A 20,948-nucleotide genomic window follows, 5' to 3' on the forward strand; every position below is an offset into this window, starting at 1 on the left:
TGAAAATGGTTAACCAATATATATATTTTTTATCTTAAAAATTAATTTTTAAATAATTTCATGAAGAATAAGTCCACAAAAAATAATTACTTTTATTTTTATTTTTTAATAAAATTATTATATATATATATATATATATTTTCAAACACTAACAAACAAACCATATGTTTCTTTACTCATTCTAATATTGTTTTTATTTAAAAACTTTAAATTTTTTTGTTAGATTATTTAAAAATATAAATAAATAAATGATAATTTTTATTTTAATTATTTGAATCAAATTATAACGACTCATGGCCCATCGTATATGAAACTAATAAAAAATCTTGTTCATCAAACACGGATATGGAGGGATAAAAAAGAAAATGTATATAATAATATACAAGATATAAATATTTTTATTGTGGACTAAAATTATAAGGAGCGAAAAACATATTATGGTTGTGAGATCTTCGATTCATGCCGAGGAATGTTTGGTGAGAAGAAGAGAATAGAGAAATATACAGGATAAAGTCGGAAAACAGCCAAACAGGAGAGGGAGTGGATAAAAGCAAACCCACAGCCAAACGACACCTATAAGTTGGCTCCAATTGGTGATTCCGAAAAAAGAGTGAGGCAGCCACACACATAAAAGAGGAAAGTGAAATCCAATGGCGGAAGCTTTCTCACTCTCTTTGACACCACCGCAAATGGCTTCTCTGAGTGGCGCCGCCGCGGTCTCCTCCCGCCTCCTTCCCAGAGCGCGGTTCGGTTTTTCAACTTCGTCTTCAACTCCTTCTCCTTCTTCACTCTCCCTTTCCTCTCTCAAATGCCTCCGATCCTCTCCTCTGCTCTCTCACCTCCTCCATCGTCAGGTTCTCTTTCTCTCTATTTTCATGTCTATATTTTTATGCGATTGTATTGATTCTGAACCTCATTTTCTTTTTCCTTTTTTTTTTTTGGCAGAAAACGACTTCGGTCCGTGCATCCAGCGGTGGTTTGGGTTTCAGCTCCGTGGCGGCTCCGAACTGCTCGGCATCCGATCCGGATCAGCTGAAGAGTGCTAGAGAAGACATCAAGGAGCTTCTCAAATCTAATTTTTGTCATCCTATTTTGGTAATGCGCTCAATTTTAATTTCTTGTTTGGATTTTTTTTTTTTTTTGGGTGATGCAGTTTTCTGATTCAATGAAATCTATTGTTGAATTTCTAGATGATTTCGCTTTAAAATAAATTATAGCATAATCTCCTCCTTCTTTTGCTACCATTTCTCGACATGAATGTCCATCCAACACTGGCTGTGAAACAATTTCTTTATAATCCGCTGCTTTTGAAACCATTATTCCTGTATAGCTGGTCCTCACCCATAGTATTTTCTGGTTTTACTTTTAAGAGTTATGCTATTCTCTCCTAAGTCTTAACCAATGTTTGGAATTGTGAGACATATAAATGCCTTTTATTTTGGAAGAAAAAAAATTGATTGTGTTTTTTCGATGAAGCAACTTGGGCAGTTGGTTACCTTTGCATTACTTTTAAAGCATGTTTGGTTTACAATCCAAATATTCAATCCATGTTTGTTGGTTGGTGGAGATGAGATAAATTATCTCTTCATTCAGATGTGATAACTTATCAAACTTTTTTTATTGAAAAATTATCTAAAAGGGTGTTTTTTGCAAAACGAGGAAATAAAGGGTTATCTAGTTATTAAATTCCTTTGGAGGACCCAACTTATGAGAAGACAATTTTACATGATTTACCTCTTGTCAATTACTCCATACAAATATGAGAAAAAAAGCAATGAGATTGCTTAAATGAAGTTGAAAAAAACCAGGGAAGAGAGAAAATAGGAAAAAATAAATCAATAAAATTAAAATCAAGAAAAAATTTCATAAAAAGGAAAAACAAAAAAAAAAGGAAGGAAAATATATATATATATATATATATATATATATATATATATATATTCTTACTTTATTATAAAACTAAGTTTTTTTACTTTTTGTTTGTGTACATCGTGTATACTCTTTTCTTTTTACTATAATTGCTTTTACCTATAAAAAAAAACTAAGTTTTTTGAAATACATTTCTTTAGTTGTTTATTTTATTTGATTTCTTTTTATAAAAAATGAGTAGAAGAGGAAAGTTAATTTCCAATATTTGATATGAAAACCAAACCCCAAAGTCATTGTGCCATTTTGTACACGTTGCAACAAACTTTGCATTTGCTCGTGAGTAACCAATTCATAACCTTGTTATCTCAAAAAAACACCCATCAACCAAATAATGTACAAATATTTGCTCGAGAGTATAGCATGATAACAAATGATTATTAGTTTTGTAAAAAAGTTTAAAATTTTTTAAGTATCGTTCTGTGGGAATGTATCTTAATGTTAGTGTATTTGTATAATAAGTGTAGTGCAATTGTGTTATACCTTTATAATAAAGGTTTTAGAGATGTTTATTTATACCTTATTGGTAGTGGTATTAACATATCATACTAGTGTATTAGCATCATCCATTCGATACATTAAAATTGCTTAATAATTTTTATAAAAAACCTACAAGGCTTATGAATTCAAATTGGTACTTTATTTGGCTTAGGGAGTATAGTATGATCTCACAAATTTATTAGTTTTGTAAAAAAAGTTAAAAAATTTCCAAATTAGGTAATGTCGCAATATATCATAATATTAGTATATTTATTTATTTGATAGACAAACGAAAAATAATATTAAAAAACAAAAAGAGAAAATACATGAAAAAATGAAGTTAAGGCACACTAAAGTACACGTGGAGTGTACTAAAGGCGACAAGCAAAAAGAGAGACGAAAGAAGAGTACAACAATTTTTCCAAGCTAATTTTCCCTTAAAAAATGAACAAAATTTATCATAGACATAGAATACCCATCCAAGTGAAGTCTAACACCTTTGAAGAAATGATGCATAAAAGAGGATTTAAGCAATTGTTCTAAAATTTCCACATTATCAAAAGCTCTCCCATTATGTCATGCGAAATGGTCTAAAAAAGGATAGACAACCAAGCTCTCTTCAACCTTCTTCCTACATAAGATCCATTCCAACTTTGTAACATTGGTTTAATTGAGGAGTGAATTACCCATTTCAATTTGAATGAAGAAAAAACCAATTGTTGTAGGATCCTTGTTGTAGAGTAATGGAGAAACATGTGATTGATAGATTCCTCTTTCTTTTTACACTTATAGCTTTTATTCAGTAGAGACACCTTTTTTCTTTTCAAGAGATCTAGAGCCAACCTTCTTCCCCATGTTGCTTCCTGTGCAAAAAAGCCTACTCTTATCGGGATCCACGAGTTTGAAATGACTCTAGTTGGGAAAATCTTTGAACCACTAGGCACCAACAAGTAATAGAAATCTTTAATCGAGAAACTTCCACTCCTTGGCTCCAACCATTCTATACTCTAAGTCTTGCCTTACTACTTGCTTTTGAAGTTGCAAGAAAGCCACCACCACCTTTAACTCTAATCATGGAATTGTATAGAGAAATAGGGATTCCAATGACCCCCCTTCCCCCATCTTGCTCTCACATATTGGATAGCCACGACTCCTTTGATCTAGCAATGATAAATAAAGTAGGAAAAAAGTCTTTTAGCAATGCTTTTCCACACCACTTATCTAACCAAAATTTAACCATCCTCCCATTCCCTATAATGAAGTGTACTTTGCTTTTAAAATCCTCCTATTTTTAACCAATAGCCTTCTAAAACCCGACTTTATATGCCCCTCTTAGCACCTCAAAACATCATCCTCACTCGTCCTCCCCAAGCTTCACAACTATCGCCCACTTCCACATACTCACTTTCCAAGGGAAATCTCCAACTACACTTGCCTAACAAAGAGTCATTGAGAGCAAAAGGCTTCCTAATGCCAAGCCTTCCTTTTTTCTTAGATATGCATGTAATAGACTAGCTAACTAGATTAAGTTTTTTCTCTCGAATGTTAGTATATTTATGTTGTAAGTATCATATATTTGTATTGTGCATATATTTTATAATAAAAGTAAAAGTATTATATATTCCTTTTCATATCTTCATTAGCATCTCTGATCGAAAAAAAAAAATATCTTCATTAGCATCCAATACATCATACCGATGTATTTTGGGGTTTTAGTTTTTTTTTTTTTTGATAAGTAAAGGATATTCATTCAAAAGGCACAACGCCACAAGGTATACAGGGAGTATACAAGGCAGCTAAGGCCTCAAAAAACAACAAAAGAATCACCTCCCTTTAAATGGAAGCTATCCACTCTAGGAAACCTATAAGGGAGAACGCCTCCTCACCTACATACAATTTGGCCCAACTCCAAAGATTACAAACAAAAAAATTCTTTAACTTCTGCACATTCAACACACCTCCCCTAAAAGCTAATCTATTCTTCTCCTTCCACACCGTCCAAAAAATACACAACGGAATGGCGTCCCAAATCTTTTTCCTTTTTTTTCCCACAAACGAGCCCCTCCAACTAGCTAAGACCTCCTTTACACTTTCTGGAAAAACTCATTTCACATCAACTAAACCAAAAACAATATCCCATAGAGCTCTAACCACTGTACAATGAATAAGGATATGATTTACACTTTCTTCCTCACAACCACACAGGAAGCAGCGATTTGGAAGTTGAAGCCCTCTTCTTTGAAGTCTATCCAAAGTGAGCACCTTCCCCCAAGTCGCCTCCCACGCAAAAAAAAACAACTTTAGTTGGCACCCTTGCCACCCAAATGCTCCTAGAAGGAAAACCTGTATCAGCAGACCTCGCCAACAAACTATACGCTTCCTTGACCCTGAACTGACCTCTTTTTCCTTTCCTCCATAGGATTGAATCTTCCTCCAGAGAGGGCTTGTGACCCCTCAATATATATAGAAAATCCCCAACCAACTCCATCTCCCAATCATTGAAATCCCTCAAAAAATTTAGATTCCAATTTCCTTGCCCCGAGTTTTGATCCCACATTTCCTCAACCGTTGCATTCCTTTGGACCGTCATACCAAAGAGATGAGGGAAACAATGGGACAGCGCTGACTCTGTACACCACACATCTGTCCAAAATCTGATCATGTTGCCCTTCCCTACCCTGAAAGTCATGTTATTCCAACACCAATCTGATTCTTTCCAAATCTCTTTCCAAACCCCTACTCCCACTGCCCCATTAGCCTTCTTTGGCCTCCACCCAAAATCCTCCTGCCCATACTTCACCTTGATCACTTATTTCCAAAGATTATCTTTGTCACAAGCAAATCTCCATATCCACTTACCAAGCAGAGCTTTGTTCAACATGGCTAGCTTCTAAGGCCTAGCCCACCTTTATCCTTGTCGTGCATACCACCTCCCAATTTACCAAATGAATTTTCCCCTCCATATTTCCCCCTCCCCACAAGAAATCCCTTTGCACTTTCTCAAGTCTTCTAGCAACAATCTTGGGCATTCTGAAGATAGACATTTGGTAGATTGGCATGCTAGCCAAAGTACTCTTTATTAAAGTGACTCTTCCCCTTTTAGAAATATATTGCCTTTTCCAAAGAGCTAGTCTCCTCCTGACTCTCTCTTCCACCCCATCCCACATATAGGGCGCTTTATTAGGAGCCCCTAAGGGAAGACCCAAGTACTGAGAAGGTAAGGACCCCACCCTGCAACCTAGCTCAACAGCCAACTCCTCCATCTCCACCACTTCTCCAACTGGAATGATTTCACTCTTGGCTAAATTAATCCTTAGGCCTGATGCCGCTTCAAACCAGAATAAAATCCAACTTAAATGGGTTAAATGCTCCTTTCTGGCCTCACAGAATATAATTGTATCGTCAGCAAAAAACAAGTGAGATATGATCATAGAGGGTTCACTGCCACCCCTTATATTACACCCTGATAAGAAGCCCCCTTCCACGGCTCTCCTAATAAGAACATCTAACACTTCCATCCCTATAACAAAGAGATAAGGAGACAGGGGATCTCCTTGTCTAAGACCTTTAGTGCTAGGAAAGAAACCTGCAGGCACACCGTTAACCAACACTGAAAATTTGGCTGAGGATAAGCAGCTCCACATCCACCCCACCCACTTTGGCCCAAAACCCATTTTTTGCAACACCTTCAACAGAAACTTCCAGTTGATACTATCATAAGCTTTTTCTATATCCAGCTTACATATAAGACCCTTTTCTTTTCGTTTCTGCCACGAGTCTATCACTTCATTTGCAATTAAGGAGGCGTCAAGAATTTGTCTTCCCCTCACAAAGGCATTCTGAGAAGTAGAGACCACCTTTCCAACCACTGTCTTCAGTTTGTTAGCTAGCACTTTAGCCAATAACTTGTACAACCCCCCAAGTAGACTAATGGGTCTAAAGTCTCCTAGGTCCTCAGCCCCACTTTTCTTGGGAATCAACACCAAGAAAGTATTGTTGAGGCTCTTGAGGAAAGAGCTATGTTCGTAGAATTCCTTGAACATTTCTAGAATCTCCTCCTTGATAAACTCCCAACAGCTTTGCCAAAAGGCCAGAGTAAAGCCATCCGGGCCAGGGGCTTTATCCCCATTCATCTTCATCAGGGCCGCATGGATTTCTTCTTTCTGAAAAGGGCCTCTCCAGATTCTCAGCCTCTTGATGGCTGATCTGTTCAAGCTGAATTCTCCTAATATCCGCCTTCCACCCCGTATCTTCTGATAGAAAATTTTTAAACGCATTAGCAATTCCTTCCCTAATTTCCTGCTCCTCTAGAAGCCATTCCCCATTGATCTTAATTCTCTCCAGAGAATTATTTCTACGGTGAGCACTTGCCATACGATGAAAGAACCCCGTGTTTCTATCCCTCTCCTTTAGCCATATTTCCATTGAGAGCTGTCTCCAGTGAGTTTCCTCCATCATCACCCATTTTCTGTAATTTTCTTTTGCCTCTTTCTTCAACTCTGTTTCCTCCACAGTCAGAACTCTCTCGTCTTCCTCCCTATCTCAGAATTCCACCTGCTGCAAGACTTCGAATTTATTGCTCTCCAGCTTGCTGAAGACTTCCCTATTCCAGACTTTTAGCTTCTTTTTTATTTCCTTCATCTTGGTAGCCAACTTGTAACTAGCACTGCCCCTTACATCAATTCCTTGCCACCAGCTGCGCATCAGCTCTTTGAAACCCTCAGCCTTAAGCCACATGTTTTCAAATCTGAATGGAATCGGCCCACGTCTTATCCCACCCCCCACTAACATTATTGGGAAATGATCAGATACCGGACGGGGCAGTCTACATTGATTAATCCCACTGAATTGGTCTATCCAGCAAGGAGTCACCAGAAATCTGTCCAAACGAGCCCAGTTCTGATTATTCTGGCCCCCATTCCAAGTACATTCTCCCCCCTGAAGAGGAAGATCCACCAGCCCAAGATCATTCACAGTTTCAACAAATTTCCTCATTGCTGAGCTAATTCTCCTTTGTCTACTCCTTTCCCTCGGAAACAAAGTAATGTTAAAATCCCCCCCTACACACCAGGGGTCTTCCCACAGCCATCTAATTGCCCCAAACTCTTCCCATAACGCATCCCTTTCCACTTTAGAGAACGGGCCATATACTCCCGTAAACACCCAGACAATCCCATTTTCAACGTTCCGGAATCTGCAAGATAATGTGAACTGTCCCTCCTCCCAATCTATAATGTCCAAAGTCCTCTTATCCCAACATATAAAAATTCCTCCCGAAGCCCCCTCCGCATTCACAGCTTTCCAATCTAGGAATCTCCCAGAGCCTAAACTTCTCGCTATGCTATCCGTCATAACTTGCATTTTTGTCTCCTGAATACAAATTAGGTCCACCCTCTGATTTCTTATAAACGTCTTAATCACTTTTCTTTTGGAGCTATCATTTGCTCCCCTTACATTCCAGCTTAGAATTTTCACCTTCATTGGACAATCACAATTTGGCGCCCTTTGCCCTGTACCGAGCCTTTCTGTTTCATCTCCCCCTCATAATTTATGGAGCATTCCAACCTTCTTAGCTCCCTTTCAAATTTAGACTTTTCCAATAGCTCTTTGCTATGAATTTTCTCCCGTCTTTTTCTGATTTTGGTAAAAAGATTCAGTATTTCCTTCTCTAACCCCTCCGTGGGGAATCCCAGGAACTGGCTGAACCTCGCCAACCCACTCTCTTCCCATTTGCCCTCCAGTTCCCTTCTTTCAACTTGAGCATCATATATGTCCCCAACCCCATTCATTCCCCTGCCTTTATCACTACTGCTTTTGGATAGTCCCAATTCCTTGCAGCCATTCATCCTTTCATTACTAGCCTCATACACTGTAAGCCACAATGAATTATCAGCCCGAATTGCCTCACCCAAATCCCCAGAATGATCGAAAAACTCCCCCTCCGGAGTCCGATCAAAAAGAAAAGAATTGAGATGAGGATCCCCTAAATCCCTTTTCCCCCAAGAACTAGACCCCATTCCATATCTCATTGCTTCCTCTTCGAGCGCCCTATCCGTCTCTGTCAGCCTGACCTCACCTTGGATCTTCCTTGTGTCGTCAGACTCCCTCGCAACGAACGGCTCTGGTGCAGGAAGATGACTGGGGACGAGACATTGCAACAGGGAGCCCATCTCCTCTTGGGCTACTGACGATTTTGGGTCCTCCCTTTGATTACCACCAGGATCGGGCTGTTGGGAGCAGCCCTTTGACCCACTTGGGCCTTCGTTTGACGGACGGATTAAAGACGAAGCTGGGCCATTAGCGTAGCAGCCCACAATTTCCATTCTAAATGACGGGCCTGCATCTGGGCCATAATCACTTACATCCACCCCTTTTTTTTTCAAGTCCATGGGCCCGCTCAACTTTGGGCCCGGACATGGACTTAAAGAATGAATCTTGTCATTTGAAGCCTAGGTCCGTGATGTCGGGCTTAGATCAGGGCTGACCTCAACCCGACCCGGCCCCGCCCCCTGCACATCCATCCCATCACCTGACGGGTTCTGCGCCTCGGGCCTCACGCTCACCCACTCCTTCGTCACTCGCTGCCCCGCGCGTGACATCTCCTCACCCCTAACCTCACTGCTCCGACGGCTACCTTCGTTTCTGCGTTTTCTCTTCATCACCGGCCAACACTCCCACCATAAGGACACCACGTAAATCTCCTCCTCCGCTTCAATTTCCAGAATGCTCGGTCTAAGTTCTCCTCTCAATCTCACCAAGATTCTGGCCCATTGGAGTTCACCCATCAACTTCGTCTGTTCATCGATTGCGATGAACCCTCCACATTCGTCCCCCACTTTCTTCAATATTTCTGGACTCCAAAATGAGATTGGAAGCCCAACTATCCTCACCCAGGCTTCCTTTCTCTCTTCCTCCTCTGCCCAACATCCACTCCTTGGACTCCAGTATTCCAGCCTTACCTGGCTTCCTTTCATCGCGTGATTCCCAGAGGAGACAACGCGTCTGGCCTCCTCCAATTTTTCAAATTCCAGCAACACTCTTTCCTTATCCAGCTTAGCCAGCGCTAAATTACCCTTGAGGTTCCACGACTTTGCCCAGATTTGCCCCACCTTCGCAAGGTCATCTTCTCCCCCTGACCTATCTTTCCAACTCGCCACATCACAATGATCCAATTTCTGTAAAAGTCCTATGGTTTCCTCCCTTTTCACCTTCACTGCAACTCTACAGATCGGTCTCTTCACCACTTCCGCGAACGTTCTCTTCACATCCATGTTTCCCCCTACCTTTTCTTCTTGCATATTGTTCTTCTATCGACTGACCTGCACAGAATCTGTAGATTTTCCGCCATTGCAGCCCATCCCTTTTTTCCTCCTCTGCCTTTTGGGATGAAGATACAGTATTGTTTTCGTTCCAAATCAGTTACCCCTAGCCGGAGGAAGCATCCCGCTTTATTTGCACTTCGCAGCAGAGAGAAGGATCTCCCCTGTTCCTTCCATTCCTTCACCCATCTGTCTTCCTTCTCGTCCCTTATACAGTAGTTTAGTCCCTCCATTAGGAACCCTAAACTCTCCACTCCCATTCTGACCCAAGACGAGACTCCCCCTTTACTTTCCTCTATAAATATTTGGGATTTTCCTCTTCTCTCTAAAAGCTCCAGCTCAAACACCTTGGATTCTACTGCGAACCTGCTCCCCCTTCGCCTTCTTCGAGACCCCTCCTTATCTTCATCTCCCTCGTCGGCGTAATCTCGCCTTTTTCCGACCTCACGAGCTCGCTCGCTACCGCGCTCACTCTCTCTCTCTCGCTCTCTCTCTCCCATTCTTTTTTCCTGCCCTAATCTTGGAGCACTTGTCACGGCAGCTCGTCTCAAGCCCTGTTCTTCAACCCATTTGCACAACTTGTGCAGCCCATTCATGGGTTGTAGTTGTTCTGATGCCAATCTGCATATCGATAATTAGGTTGGGTTTGGGATGGATCACAGAAAATAGAAAAGGTATTAATTTTGATAACCTGTGGTATGGAAATTACTTCTTAGGAAAGGTAAATTGGAGTGCAGCACAAGTACACAGCATGACAAAAAGCTGTATTTTGGGGTTTTAGTTGAAGGATATTTTCAGGATTTTTGCCTTTGGAGGACCTTTTTTTTTTTTTTTTTCATTTTTGCTATCCTCCAATGGATTGAAACAAACTAAGCAACCCTTTAAGATCCTTATCATTCTCAACCTACCTTTTTAGATAATTTTTCCCTTTTCTATATCCCTTCTACATGGAATACAATAATTTTAAGTTGAGATATGAGATATGCATATCCTATGGATCATATATTTATTCCTTTCCTCTATTTTTTTCTTTAAATTTTTTTTTATTACCCATTTATAAAAAGGCTTTTGACTATGAATTTAAATTTTTTAGTCCAAAAAATAAAAGAATTAAAAAAAAAATGTATTAGTACAACCTAAAATATGTAGTATCATTTAATATAATATTTAATAGATTCAAAATGCTTCTATATATTTAATAATATAATGTAATGTGTTTTATTTATAAATTTTAAATATTTTAATCATGAATATTATTAATAAAGAAATAAAAAATTACTTATTGGTGGATGTTTCGATACATTTCTTTCTTTTTTCTTTTTTTTTTTAAATAGAAAGTCTTATATAAAATATAGGAATTCTTTAACAAAAGTTAGGTAGATACTATATATTTGAAAACACTTTAAAAAATTTTAAAACTTAAGAACATAAAAAAATTTCACTTCCTCAAATTTTTAAAAATTGAAAAGAGTTTTTAAGAATACAAGGAAAATTTTTTACTTTTTTGAATTGGACTTTTTATTTTTAAAGAAAAAATAGTGTGTCCAAACACTAGCTAAATTATTAATTATAGAATGATTTTCAAATAATACTAAACATGAGAGATTTATACTTTTGATTGAAATGCAATATAGTTTACATTCCATTTCTTATTCATTTTACAAATCAAACATGAGGATGATATAACATATATTATTAGATATAATATCCTAGGATATCTTATCCTATTTGAAAATGATATCTTAGGATATGTAAATTCTATCCTATTTTATTTGACTAACCAAACATAATCTTAGTGATTAGTGTAATAGAAGGATTGGGAATATATGAGACTAGCTATTACTTTTAATTTGTATGTTGGGAAACTTTTGACATTGTTTATTAGAAAAAAAAGTTTAAAAATAATATAGTTATATTTATCTGTTTAAATCATTTCAAACGATATCTTAGGATATGTAAATTCTATCCTATTTTGTTTGACTAACCAAACATAACCTTAGTGATTAGTGTAATAGAAGGATTGGGAATATATGTGACTAGCTATTACTTTTAATTTGTATGTTGGGAAACTTTTGACATTGTTTAGTAGAAAAAAACGTTTATAAATAATATATTTATATTTATCTGTTTAAATCATTTTATATTAAATTTGGATGATGAGTCTTAATTCTTTTCTCATGTTGACATGTCAAAAATAAAAGCAAAACTAAAGGAAGATGAAGGACCAGCACACTAGAGAAGAGGTTATAAAATCAACAGATCTAGAAAACTAGTGTTAATTTTTTTCATCTCACATTGATACTTATTCATGTTTTCATGTGTAATCTTACAAATCTTCAGTTTTTGTTAGTCTCCCATCAGGTATTCCCTATCTGAGCTTTATGCTGTTGTGCTTGTTGGATGGCATAGGTCTATGATTTTTTAAGTAGTTTGACATAATGTTAACTAGGCATCAAGGAAATAGTCTTTTTAAAAAGGATCTTTGGATGTGTCTGGTTTGCTTGTTTAGATGCAAAGACAAAGAGAGATATAAGCATAAAGGCTTTCTCATTGGTACAAAGATAAGTATATTAGAAACAATATTAATTTAGGAAGCAATCAATGGAAAAGTAATTCATCCAAATTCTAACAATCACTAATAATAATAAAATATTATATAAATCAGAAAAGTACTTCATCTAAATTCCAACAATCAATAGTAAGAATAAACTATTATATTAATTGGAAAAGGATAGGGATTAAAAAAATCTGATAAAGACATCCAGATGCGCTTCTCTTGAGAGAAATTTTGCCTCTTCTAAACAAAGTTGATTGACTCTCTTCCCCAATATACAACAATCTTTAAACTCAAATTGTTGTAGAGATTTGACTCCACGAACCAAATTTCACCTGTTGCAAACCAATTAAAACAATAGAACATATCATAGTAGAGTTTTTATATTACCAAATATCTAATATAAAAAGCTTGGTTTGATACATCAAAATCCCTAATTCTCTTAAAAAATCTCCCCCACCTAGAACATTCACAAAAGGTAAAATAAAATTAACAAAATAATAAAATTATGTGATTAAAATATATGTGTGTGCGTCTATATATATATATATATATACACATACATATGTATATATAATTAAAAAATAACATAAATATAATAACTATAGATTTTAATTTAGCTGTAACAAAATGTTAACTAGGCATCAAGGAGATGGTCTTTTTAAAAAAACGACCTTTGGATATGTTTATTTAGATGCTAAGACAAAGTAGAAAGATAAGTAAAAATGGTTTCTCTTGGTACATATATATATTATACCTTTTTTTCATTGAAACAGGTTCGCCTAGGATGGCATGATGCAGGTACTTATAACAAGAACATTGAGGAGTGGCCTCTAAGAGGTGGAGCAAATGGAAGTCTGAGATTTGAAATTGAGCTGAAACATGGGGCCAATGCAGGTAATGGTTTGACATTGTTTATAATTTAGTTTGGTTGACAGACATTGTCCTCACAATCTGGCATCTCAGGTCTTGTTAATGCAGTGAAACTTCTTCAGCCTATCAAAGACAAGTATTCTGGTGTGACATATGCAGACTTATTCCAATTGGCCAGTGCTACTGCCGTGGAGGTCTTGCTTAATCTTCCATTGGAGTCAATGTTAATTGAAATTGCTGAGCTATTTAAAAAAATATATATTGACCAAGTCCTTCAAAATTTCAGGAGGCTGGCGGACCCAAAATCCCCATGAAGTATGGAAGGGTGGATGCCTCAGGACCTGAACAGTGCCCAGAAGAAGGGAGGCTTCCTGCTGCTGGTAAGATAACTGTGACTAAGTGGAGCATGTATGAATTCAATAGTGTATTTGGCAAAGCTTGATGCCTCTCTGATATATATGTGGGGTTCAAAAGGATCAGGGTGGAAATAAATGCGACATAATGGCACAAGTTATTTAGTCTAGCCAAGATGGATTGGGTTTTGCCCAGGAGCATATGCAACATAATGACCATCTCTTTTAGAGGTTTGGGGAGTTCCGTTAGAGGCAAGACCCTTTGGCAAATTGTTTGCCTTATTTTTCCTTGGATTGTGTGGTGAGAGAGAAATGATAGGATCTTTAAGGACAAGTGGAGGATGGTAGAGACATTGTGAGATCTACTTCATTTCTATTCCTCTTTATGGGCTTCTTGTACTACTACATTTAAAGGCACTCCCCTCAATGTTATTCAACTTAATTGGCGTTTGGCTTGTAAATAAAAAAAAAAAGTGGACAACAGTGAGAGGAGCTTTGATCAGTTTTGATAAATAGCCATAATTGGACTAGTTTTTGTATAGGTTTCCTTATATAGTGGAGGAGCTTAAGTCACATTTCTGATCAGATTCTTATATTTTGTGGGGACGATCCATCCTTCTTCTCTTGCTCTTTTGACCAAGTTTTGATATTTCATACCTACAGGCATGGGATCTTCCCTTGTTCAACCTATTTTGGGAAGATTTAATCAGTATAGTATTCTGTAAACAAATTCTATTTGAGCTTTAATTTTTCTTTTCTGTTGCAAATTAGTTTGCTTGAAGTGTATTGTTGAATCATAAATTTAGGTGAACTTCTGTTTTTTTGTATTTATGATTTAATTCATCGTCATTTGTACCAACTAACTTTTGAAGTATCGATTTGATGTTTAGCTGCTGGCCCCCCTTCACCTGCTGATCATCTACGTGATGTTTTCTACAGAATGGGGCTAAATGACAAGGTTATATTCATCAAGTTCACATTACTTTATTCTTAAGTGTTATCTCTATTGATATATGATGTTTACTGTTGAACTTTTTGATCTTTAGGAAATAGTTGCATTATCGGGTGCACACACGCTAGGAAGGTCCAGACCGGAACGCAGTGGTTGGGGAAAGCCGGAGACTAAGTATACGGTATTTGTCAGCATTTTTATTAAATGATGCTAAGTAATGCAGTTTTAAGGGCAACTCAAGTTTGGAATTCCTCAACTGTATTCTCATTTGAGCTTTTTCTACTGAAGTGTTAGTATGAAAAATCTGCTAATTAGCCATCATAGAAGATTTGAAATGATTTCTTTATAGTCATTGTTAAGAGCTATTAAAACATTCTCTTCTTTAAACCTACTAAAGGTAAAGATTCACTCGTTTTGAAATGATTTCTGTAGTCATTGTGAAGAGCAATTAAAACATTCTCTTCTTTAAACCTACTAAAGGTAAAGATTCACTCGTTCGTCTTCCCTTATCTACCCTGAAAAGGAGATTTGCTAATCATTTAGGGGAAGAGGCGTTGTCTTAGGATCATTTCTATGTGGCTAATCATTGATAGAGTTAATCCACTATAATCTAGTGTGGAAATAGCTTTGCTTAATTACATGCAGTTTAGGTAACTGAACTAGTGGTTTTCAGTGACCACCCACTGATATTAGTTGTATGCTCTTATCATCATATGATCCAGGATATTTAGTGATGCAGGGTTGCTATGCTATGCTCTGCACATTTTATACTATCCCACTTGGGCATCACAATTCACTACTTTTCCTTTGTTTGTTCCTTGTGATACTTGTTTTTGGATGGGCAATAGATCAGAATGTTTTAAAACTTATCAAAAAAAAAAAGATCAGAATGTTTTAAAAGGTGCCTAACAAAAAGAAGGGGTGTGGCCCATGGACAGATGATGTATATAAGAAGTGCTCAAAAAACTTGCTTACAACACTACTAATCTAACCAATCCTCCCACTGTCTACAAAGCCCAAGAAAGGCAACAGATAAAGTCCCTTATCCCTGCCTGACCACCAAAATAATGACTTGAGAACCATATCTTTCAGCTTCATGCAAGACCTTTCCAATCCTCCAGACATTCCTCTATTGTGCTCCTTGAACTCTGCAGTCTGCATGTTTATTGGTTGTTTTATGTTAATGATTTTGCTTCTATTAGAATGTATACAATAAACAATTGCAAACATTGCTTACTTCCAATGGGACGTGAGTTGAAAATTGGTTGACAATCAATTAATGAACTAGTCTAGTAATGATAATAATGAACTCTGAGGAATTTAATTCAACTGTTGTTATTTGACAGAAAGATGGACCAGGGGCACCAGGAGGACAGTCCTGGACAGTGCAATGGCTGAAGTTTGATAATTCTTACTTCAAGGTGTGGAACCAGAACAACCTGTATTATTATTTAAGGAAAGAAGACCTGGGTGTTTAGGTGGATTGTGGGGAAATATAGAACTTCATTTTGCTGATTGTGTGTGATCTTATATAGGACATCAAAGAAAAAATAGATGAAGAACTACTTGTGTTGCCAACTGATGCTATTCTTTTCGAAGATCCATCTTTCAAGGTAAAACAGATTGATGTTCTGGGGAAGCCAGTTATGGTGTGCATCATCATTTATTTTATTTTATTTTTTATTTTTTATTTTTTTAATGAAATGTTGCATACTTGGCAGGTATATGCTGAGAAATATGCGGTAGATCAAGAAGCATTTTTCAAAGATTATGCTGAAGCCCATGCAAAACTCAGTAACCTTGGAGCTAAATTTGATCCTCCTGAGGTTTGTTAGCCTTTGGTGCTTGTGCAATTTGTTTCTATTCACAGCATTCTTCAAAAACTTTAGCAGATTCTAAATATAGACAAATTTTGATCAACTGCCCATCACAGATTATTCTAAATATAGACCAATTTCTGAGGCCCTTATGCCATATGCGTTTCCAGGGAAGCATTACCCTTGTTATTTTTCTGGCATGTATGGTCCATCTGAGTTCAAATCATTTCTTGATCTTATTCTTTTTTGAAATTATTCCCAAATATCTGGCCAAATGCTGCTTGTTTGAACTGGCATCTTTTGTTTTCATAACTTCTTCTCAATGAATTTCGGAATTTAAAGACATTTTTTATGCCAAAATAACTCCTCGATACCAATTTTGCACCTATGCTGAAAATAATCGAAGTGATTTGTTCTGTTTGCTTTATGGTATGTTAAAAGTTTCTTTCCCCATCCCAGTTTCTCATCCCAGCCTTCTCAGGAGACACTAAAGCATGCAACCCCAACTCCCTGAACAATTATTAACCATCCTGTTTTCTTAAAAATTTCTTCAACATCAGTAAATTCAATCTTGAATATTGAAAAAGGAAAAAGGAAAACGAGGAATTTGGTGGTTTATTTATTTATTTTTTTGATCAGAAATGAACAATTGTATTAAAATAGAAAAACATGAGAAGGATTACCAAATATCTAAGAGAAGTCCTCCCCAAGATGTACAAACTTGATCAAGAAACTGAGAAAACCTCCTCTAAACAAGGAGTGTCATACAAAAAGACAAAAGGCCTATACACGTATAATGAACCTAGAACATATAGACCCAACCCTAAGGTGTGCAAATCGAAGGCCAGTTAAGCTGAATTACACTCAAAGGATAGAGTTTAAAAATGTTTGTATAGTAACCCCAAAAAGAAACATAAAACTGAAGAAAATCCCACTTCCAACTCTAGCGTCCTCCAAGTATCCTAAAAAATTTTAGCGTTCCCATCTCTCCACACAATCCACAATAAAGAGAGACACACTATTCTCTAGAGAGTCTTGCCTCTATTAGAATTCCCAAAACACTTGAAGGAGATCACCATCATATCATGAATACTGCCTGACTGAACTCAATCCATCCCCGCTTGAGAAAAGATCCTATGCTACAAACCTAAAGTGATCGGACAGTGCAAGAGATGATCAATCGTCTCACTACCCCTGCTGAGGATGCACCAATCATGACTAAAGGCTTTGAAAGGCTTCCTCAACTGTAGCATGTCATTGGTATTTATCTTCTTATGTGCCACTAACCAAGCAAAGACCTTGACTTTAAAAGGAACTTTTGGCTTCCACAAAAATTAGTAGGGTAGACAGGAATAGAATCTAAGAAATTGGATATTGTGATAGAAACTGTTATTATAGAACCTGAATTTGGTGGTTTATTTAAGAAACTGTTATGGAATTTGCTGAACAGGGTATTGTGATAGATGATGGTCCTGCAGAAGCTGCACCAGAGAAATTTGTGGCAGCCAAGTATTCATCCGGGAAGGTTAGTTCTTTTCTCCTAATTTTGTTTTAGTTAATGGTTGTCAAGAATATATTGCATTTTCCTGATTTAAAGACTCTAATGAAGGAACTTGTATGTGTGCAAATTGTTCATCTCTTCTGGTTCACATGGTTTGGTGCAGGATTAAAACAAGTGTCATGTTTCTTTTGCCGTATCTTTAATAACACAAGATGAAGCTATTTTCAAATTCTGTGAACACACATCTAAAACTTGGAAGTCTAAATGAAGGAGAAAGGAATAAGATTCAATAGTGTTGCCTATTTGAATTGCAGAGAGAGCTGTCAGAGGCTATGAAGCAGAAGATTCGTGCAGAGTATGAAGCGGTTGGTGGAAGCCCAGATAAGCCTCTCCAGTCCAACTATTTTCTAAATATCATGATTGTGATTGCTGTTTTGGCATTGTTGACAACTCTGTTTGGAAACTAGGTTTGCTGAGTTATTTAATGGAAATTGACTTCGGCTTATTAATCAAGGCCTTTCCTATGTATAGTAAGTGGCACTGCATCAATACATGATATACATCATTATATGGTAAAGAAACCCATATCATCAGGGTTACTCTGATTAGTTGAAATGTCTCAAACCCAAACCCTAGGGTTCATGTTTCCATGGACTAACGTGGTAGGAGATTGGGTTTGGAAGGAAAGAGCAAATTTTTTTGCATTATCTTTTCTGGCTGTAGACATTTTTAGTTCATGCAAACTAGCTCCTCTTAGATTAGCACCTAGTTCATCAAAGAAGAACATGAAATTGAAATTCAAAACCTTGATTTCACCTTTGATTCATGAGCAATGTGCATCAAGTTGCTTACATGGACACCATTAAAATGGTGTCATTTGCTGTTCCCTTGCATTCGTCGAACATGGTTCTGTTTATCTCAATACATAGATAATAGATGTGGGTAACCTTTGGAAAATTGCAGAGTAAATGAGGACTCATGTTGCCTTTTATGTGTCTACCAATGGTCCTATTCCAATTTCAATGGCATGTGGAATGCCCAAGTTCAACATGTACTGCCCCTCTGCTTTTCATGTGTGTGGAAAATACCTCCATAAAGATAATCTCTTTGCAGGTTTTCAATAATGAACTATCACTTATAGACCATTTTATTAAGCCGAATTTTATACTAAAGTGTTGAATTTCATTATCCTATGAGCTTCAATTAGTAGCGCCTTTAATTGTTACCTTAGGCGGCATCATCTAATGGTTTTCTTCTCATTAAGCCCATCTGCTTCTGCACTTCTGGGGCAGATTACTGATACTGGCCACAACCTTGCTAACTTATCTGATCTGGGCTCATAAAAACAGATTCCTCTGGAGTACCCAGGACATGAATTAAATACAAACTCAAATCTAATGGATATGTCTAGAGGCTTGCTAAACCACTTCTATACCCAAACTAAAAATCACAGACATCCTAGCATTGACTAGCTTCATCTGCATTGAAATTCTTAAAAGCCTCGTCCATTCTATAGAACAATCTTTGTCGGAAAAATATAATAGATTGTTTGGCTGAAAATTGAATTTTCATTTTAAAGGTTTTTATTTGAAGGTAGAATTTTCTTTTAAGTTTTGGGTTTGAAGATTTCGAGACTCAGTTCAGTAGAACTTGTAGAAGCTTTTTCTTGTATATCTACCCAAAAAGGGAAAAAAATTTTCCTGTGAGAAAAAGTTGCTCCATCTAAAATGCATTCTTTAATTTGGATTTGGGGAAAAGTGATTAGTAAAAGATGAAAAGGAGGGGGGAAAGTTGGAACTCTGTGAGGTTCCCAAGTTATGGTTTTGGCTTTTGGAATCCTTGAAAAATTGTTTGGGACATGTTCTTCAGCTTTGACTCAAAAGACTAGGAAGCAAACAAAGCTGTCTCGCTTTCTGCATTTCCCCCCATAAAAAGAAAGGTGAAAATGAAGAAAGAAATTATGGTGTGCTCCCAATGAAGTAACACATGGGCTGTTTTCTTAAAATAAGCCTCATGAATTCATCATTCCTGCGGAAGCCTTTACCCCACCTTTCCTTTCCTTCTCTTCTTTTTCCTCAGGTCTCCCATTTCATTATCATCATTTTTTTGTTGATAAAGTTCATTATTTTTACCCTCTTTGTGGGGTCAAATACTACTCATGCCATGCCTTGCTTGGTTTCCATCATTAGAGCTATGAAAAGGCCTTTTTCTCAACTTCGACTCTCCCTACCCCTATTCTATTTTCGCAGATGCCATCTTACTCATCTTTTTCTCTTTTAGCATTTAGGAGCCTTTTAAAGGCAATATACAAGCTGGTATTCTTTTCTTTAATAGGTTAAAATTTCACAATTTGAGACCTTTCTATACAAGAACCGGGTCCAAGTTGATTTAAGATCAAAAACCCATTCAAAAATAAACTTCAAACCTTTATGAGATGGTTTTCTACATGTCTTGTGATTGTGCTTATTTTTTAGGAGGAGTTCTCTCATTCGTTCATAATGTGCTTTTCACCATTGGTTGAGAATGGGGCACCCACCATCATCTGCATGGGGGTAAAAAATTTAACAGTGATCAAATGATGTGATCTCTAATCTCTTTATGTACAAATCATCAATCATAGCCACAACTAGCTCATTGATTTTGTGTACTCATTTAGATTAATTATGGAAATATAAATTAAAATGAAGTTTAATAAAAGTTTTTTTATTAAATTAAAATCCAACTTCCTTTTTGTTACGTCCCAAATGTCAAAAACAAAAAATTTCCACCGAATGTCGCCGCGTTTGGTGGTAGCTTCTAGCTTTCTCCACGAAATCTTTGAATTCTAAAATTTGCATTTCAACGCGTCGTTGGACAGCCACGTGGGATGCATGCGAAAGCACCATGAATGAATCCATCACATGTAGTTTGAACTACACATGTCATTATCACAATCTTATATACATGGGAAAACAACGGAGCAAAATTGCCATGTAACTTAAGGGAAAAGAAAAGAAAAGAAAAGAATTTATATATATATATATATATATATATATATATAAAAGAAAATATTAAAAAATGAAAAAGGAAGGTTATAAAATTTGACAAGCAGGCAAAAGTCAAAGTGTCGGGAAAAAGAAAAGAAGGATATGAACGGGCACGATGATATGATGACGCCCACTGACTGACAAATG

General features: G+C 36.9%; 1 protein-coding gene across 3 annotated transcripts; it reads left to right on the forward strand.

The window, feature by feature from the left end:
• Positions 1-536: 536 nt before the first annotated feature.
• Positions 537-18,380, forward strand: LOC117906785 (probable L-ascorbate peroxidase 6, chloroplastic/mitochondrial). Of its 3 annotated transcripts, none has more exons than XM_034819980.1 (12): positions 537-854; positions 946-1,095; positions 13,056-13,176; positions 13,246-13,346; positions 13,439-13,525; positions 14,395-14,463; positions 14,552-14,638; positions 15,804-15,878; positions 15,993-16,070; positions 16,179-16,283; positions 17,725-17,799; positions 18,090-18,380. In XM_034819980.1, the coding sequence occupies exons 1-12, from the start codon at positions 651-653 to the stop codon at positions 18,240-18,242; spliced, it is 1,305 nt and encodes a 434-aa protein (XP_034675871.1). In that variant the 5' UTR covers positions 537-650; the 3' UTR covers positions 18,243-18,380. The 3 variants fall into 3 exon arrangements, with proteins under 3 accessions (XP_034675871.1, XP_034675870.1, XP_034675872.1); XM_034819979.1 differs by having other exon boundaries at positions 541-854; positions 13,439-13,532; positions 14,402-14,463; XM_034819981.1 differs by lacking the exon at positions 18,090-18,380 and adding an exon at positions 17,939-18,044 and having other exon boundaries at positions 547-854; positions 13,439-13,532; positions 14,402-14,463.
• Positions 18,381-20,948: the final 2,568 nt, after the last annotated feature.

The sequence above is a fragment of the Vitis riparia genome, chromosome 18 (assembly GCF_004353265.1).
Source record: "Vitis riparia cultivar Riparia Gloire de Montpellier isolate 1030 chromosome 18, EGFV_Vit.rip_1.0, whole genome shotgun sequence".
In the NCBI taxonomy this organism is placed as follows: domain Eukaryota; kingdom Viridiplantae; phylum Streptophyta; class Magnoliopsida; order Vitales; family Vitaceae; genus Vitis; species Vitis riparia.

Coding starts and splice junctions, on each gene's coding strand:
- LOC117906785 (XM_034819980.1), top strand. CDS start 651: ATGGCGGAAGCTTTCTCACTCTCTTTGACACCACCGCAAATGGCTTCT. Junction 13,177..13,245: donor GAAACATGGGGCCAATGCAG/GTAATGGTTTGA, acceptor CTGGCATCTCAG/GTCTTGTTAATGCAGTGAAA. Junction 14,639..15,803: donor AGCCGGAGACTAAGTATACG/GTATTTGTCAGC, acceptor GTTATTTGACAG/AAAGATGGACCAGGGGCACC.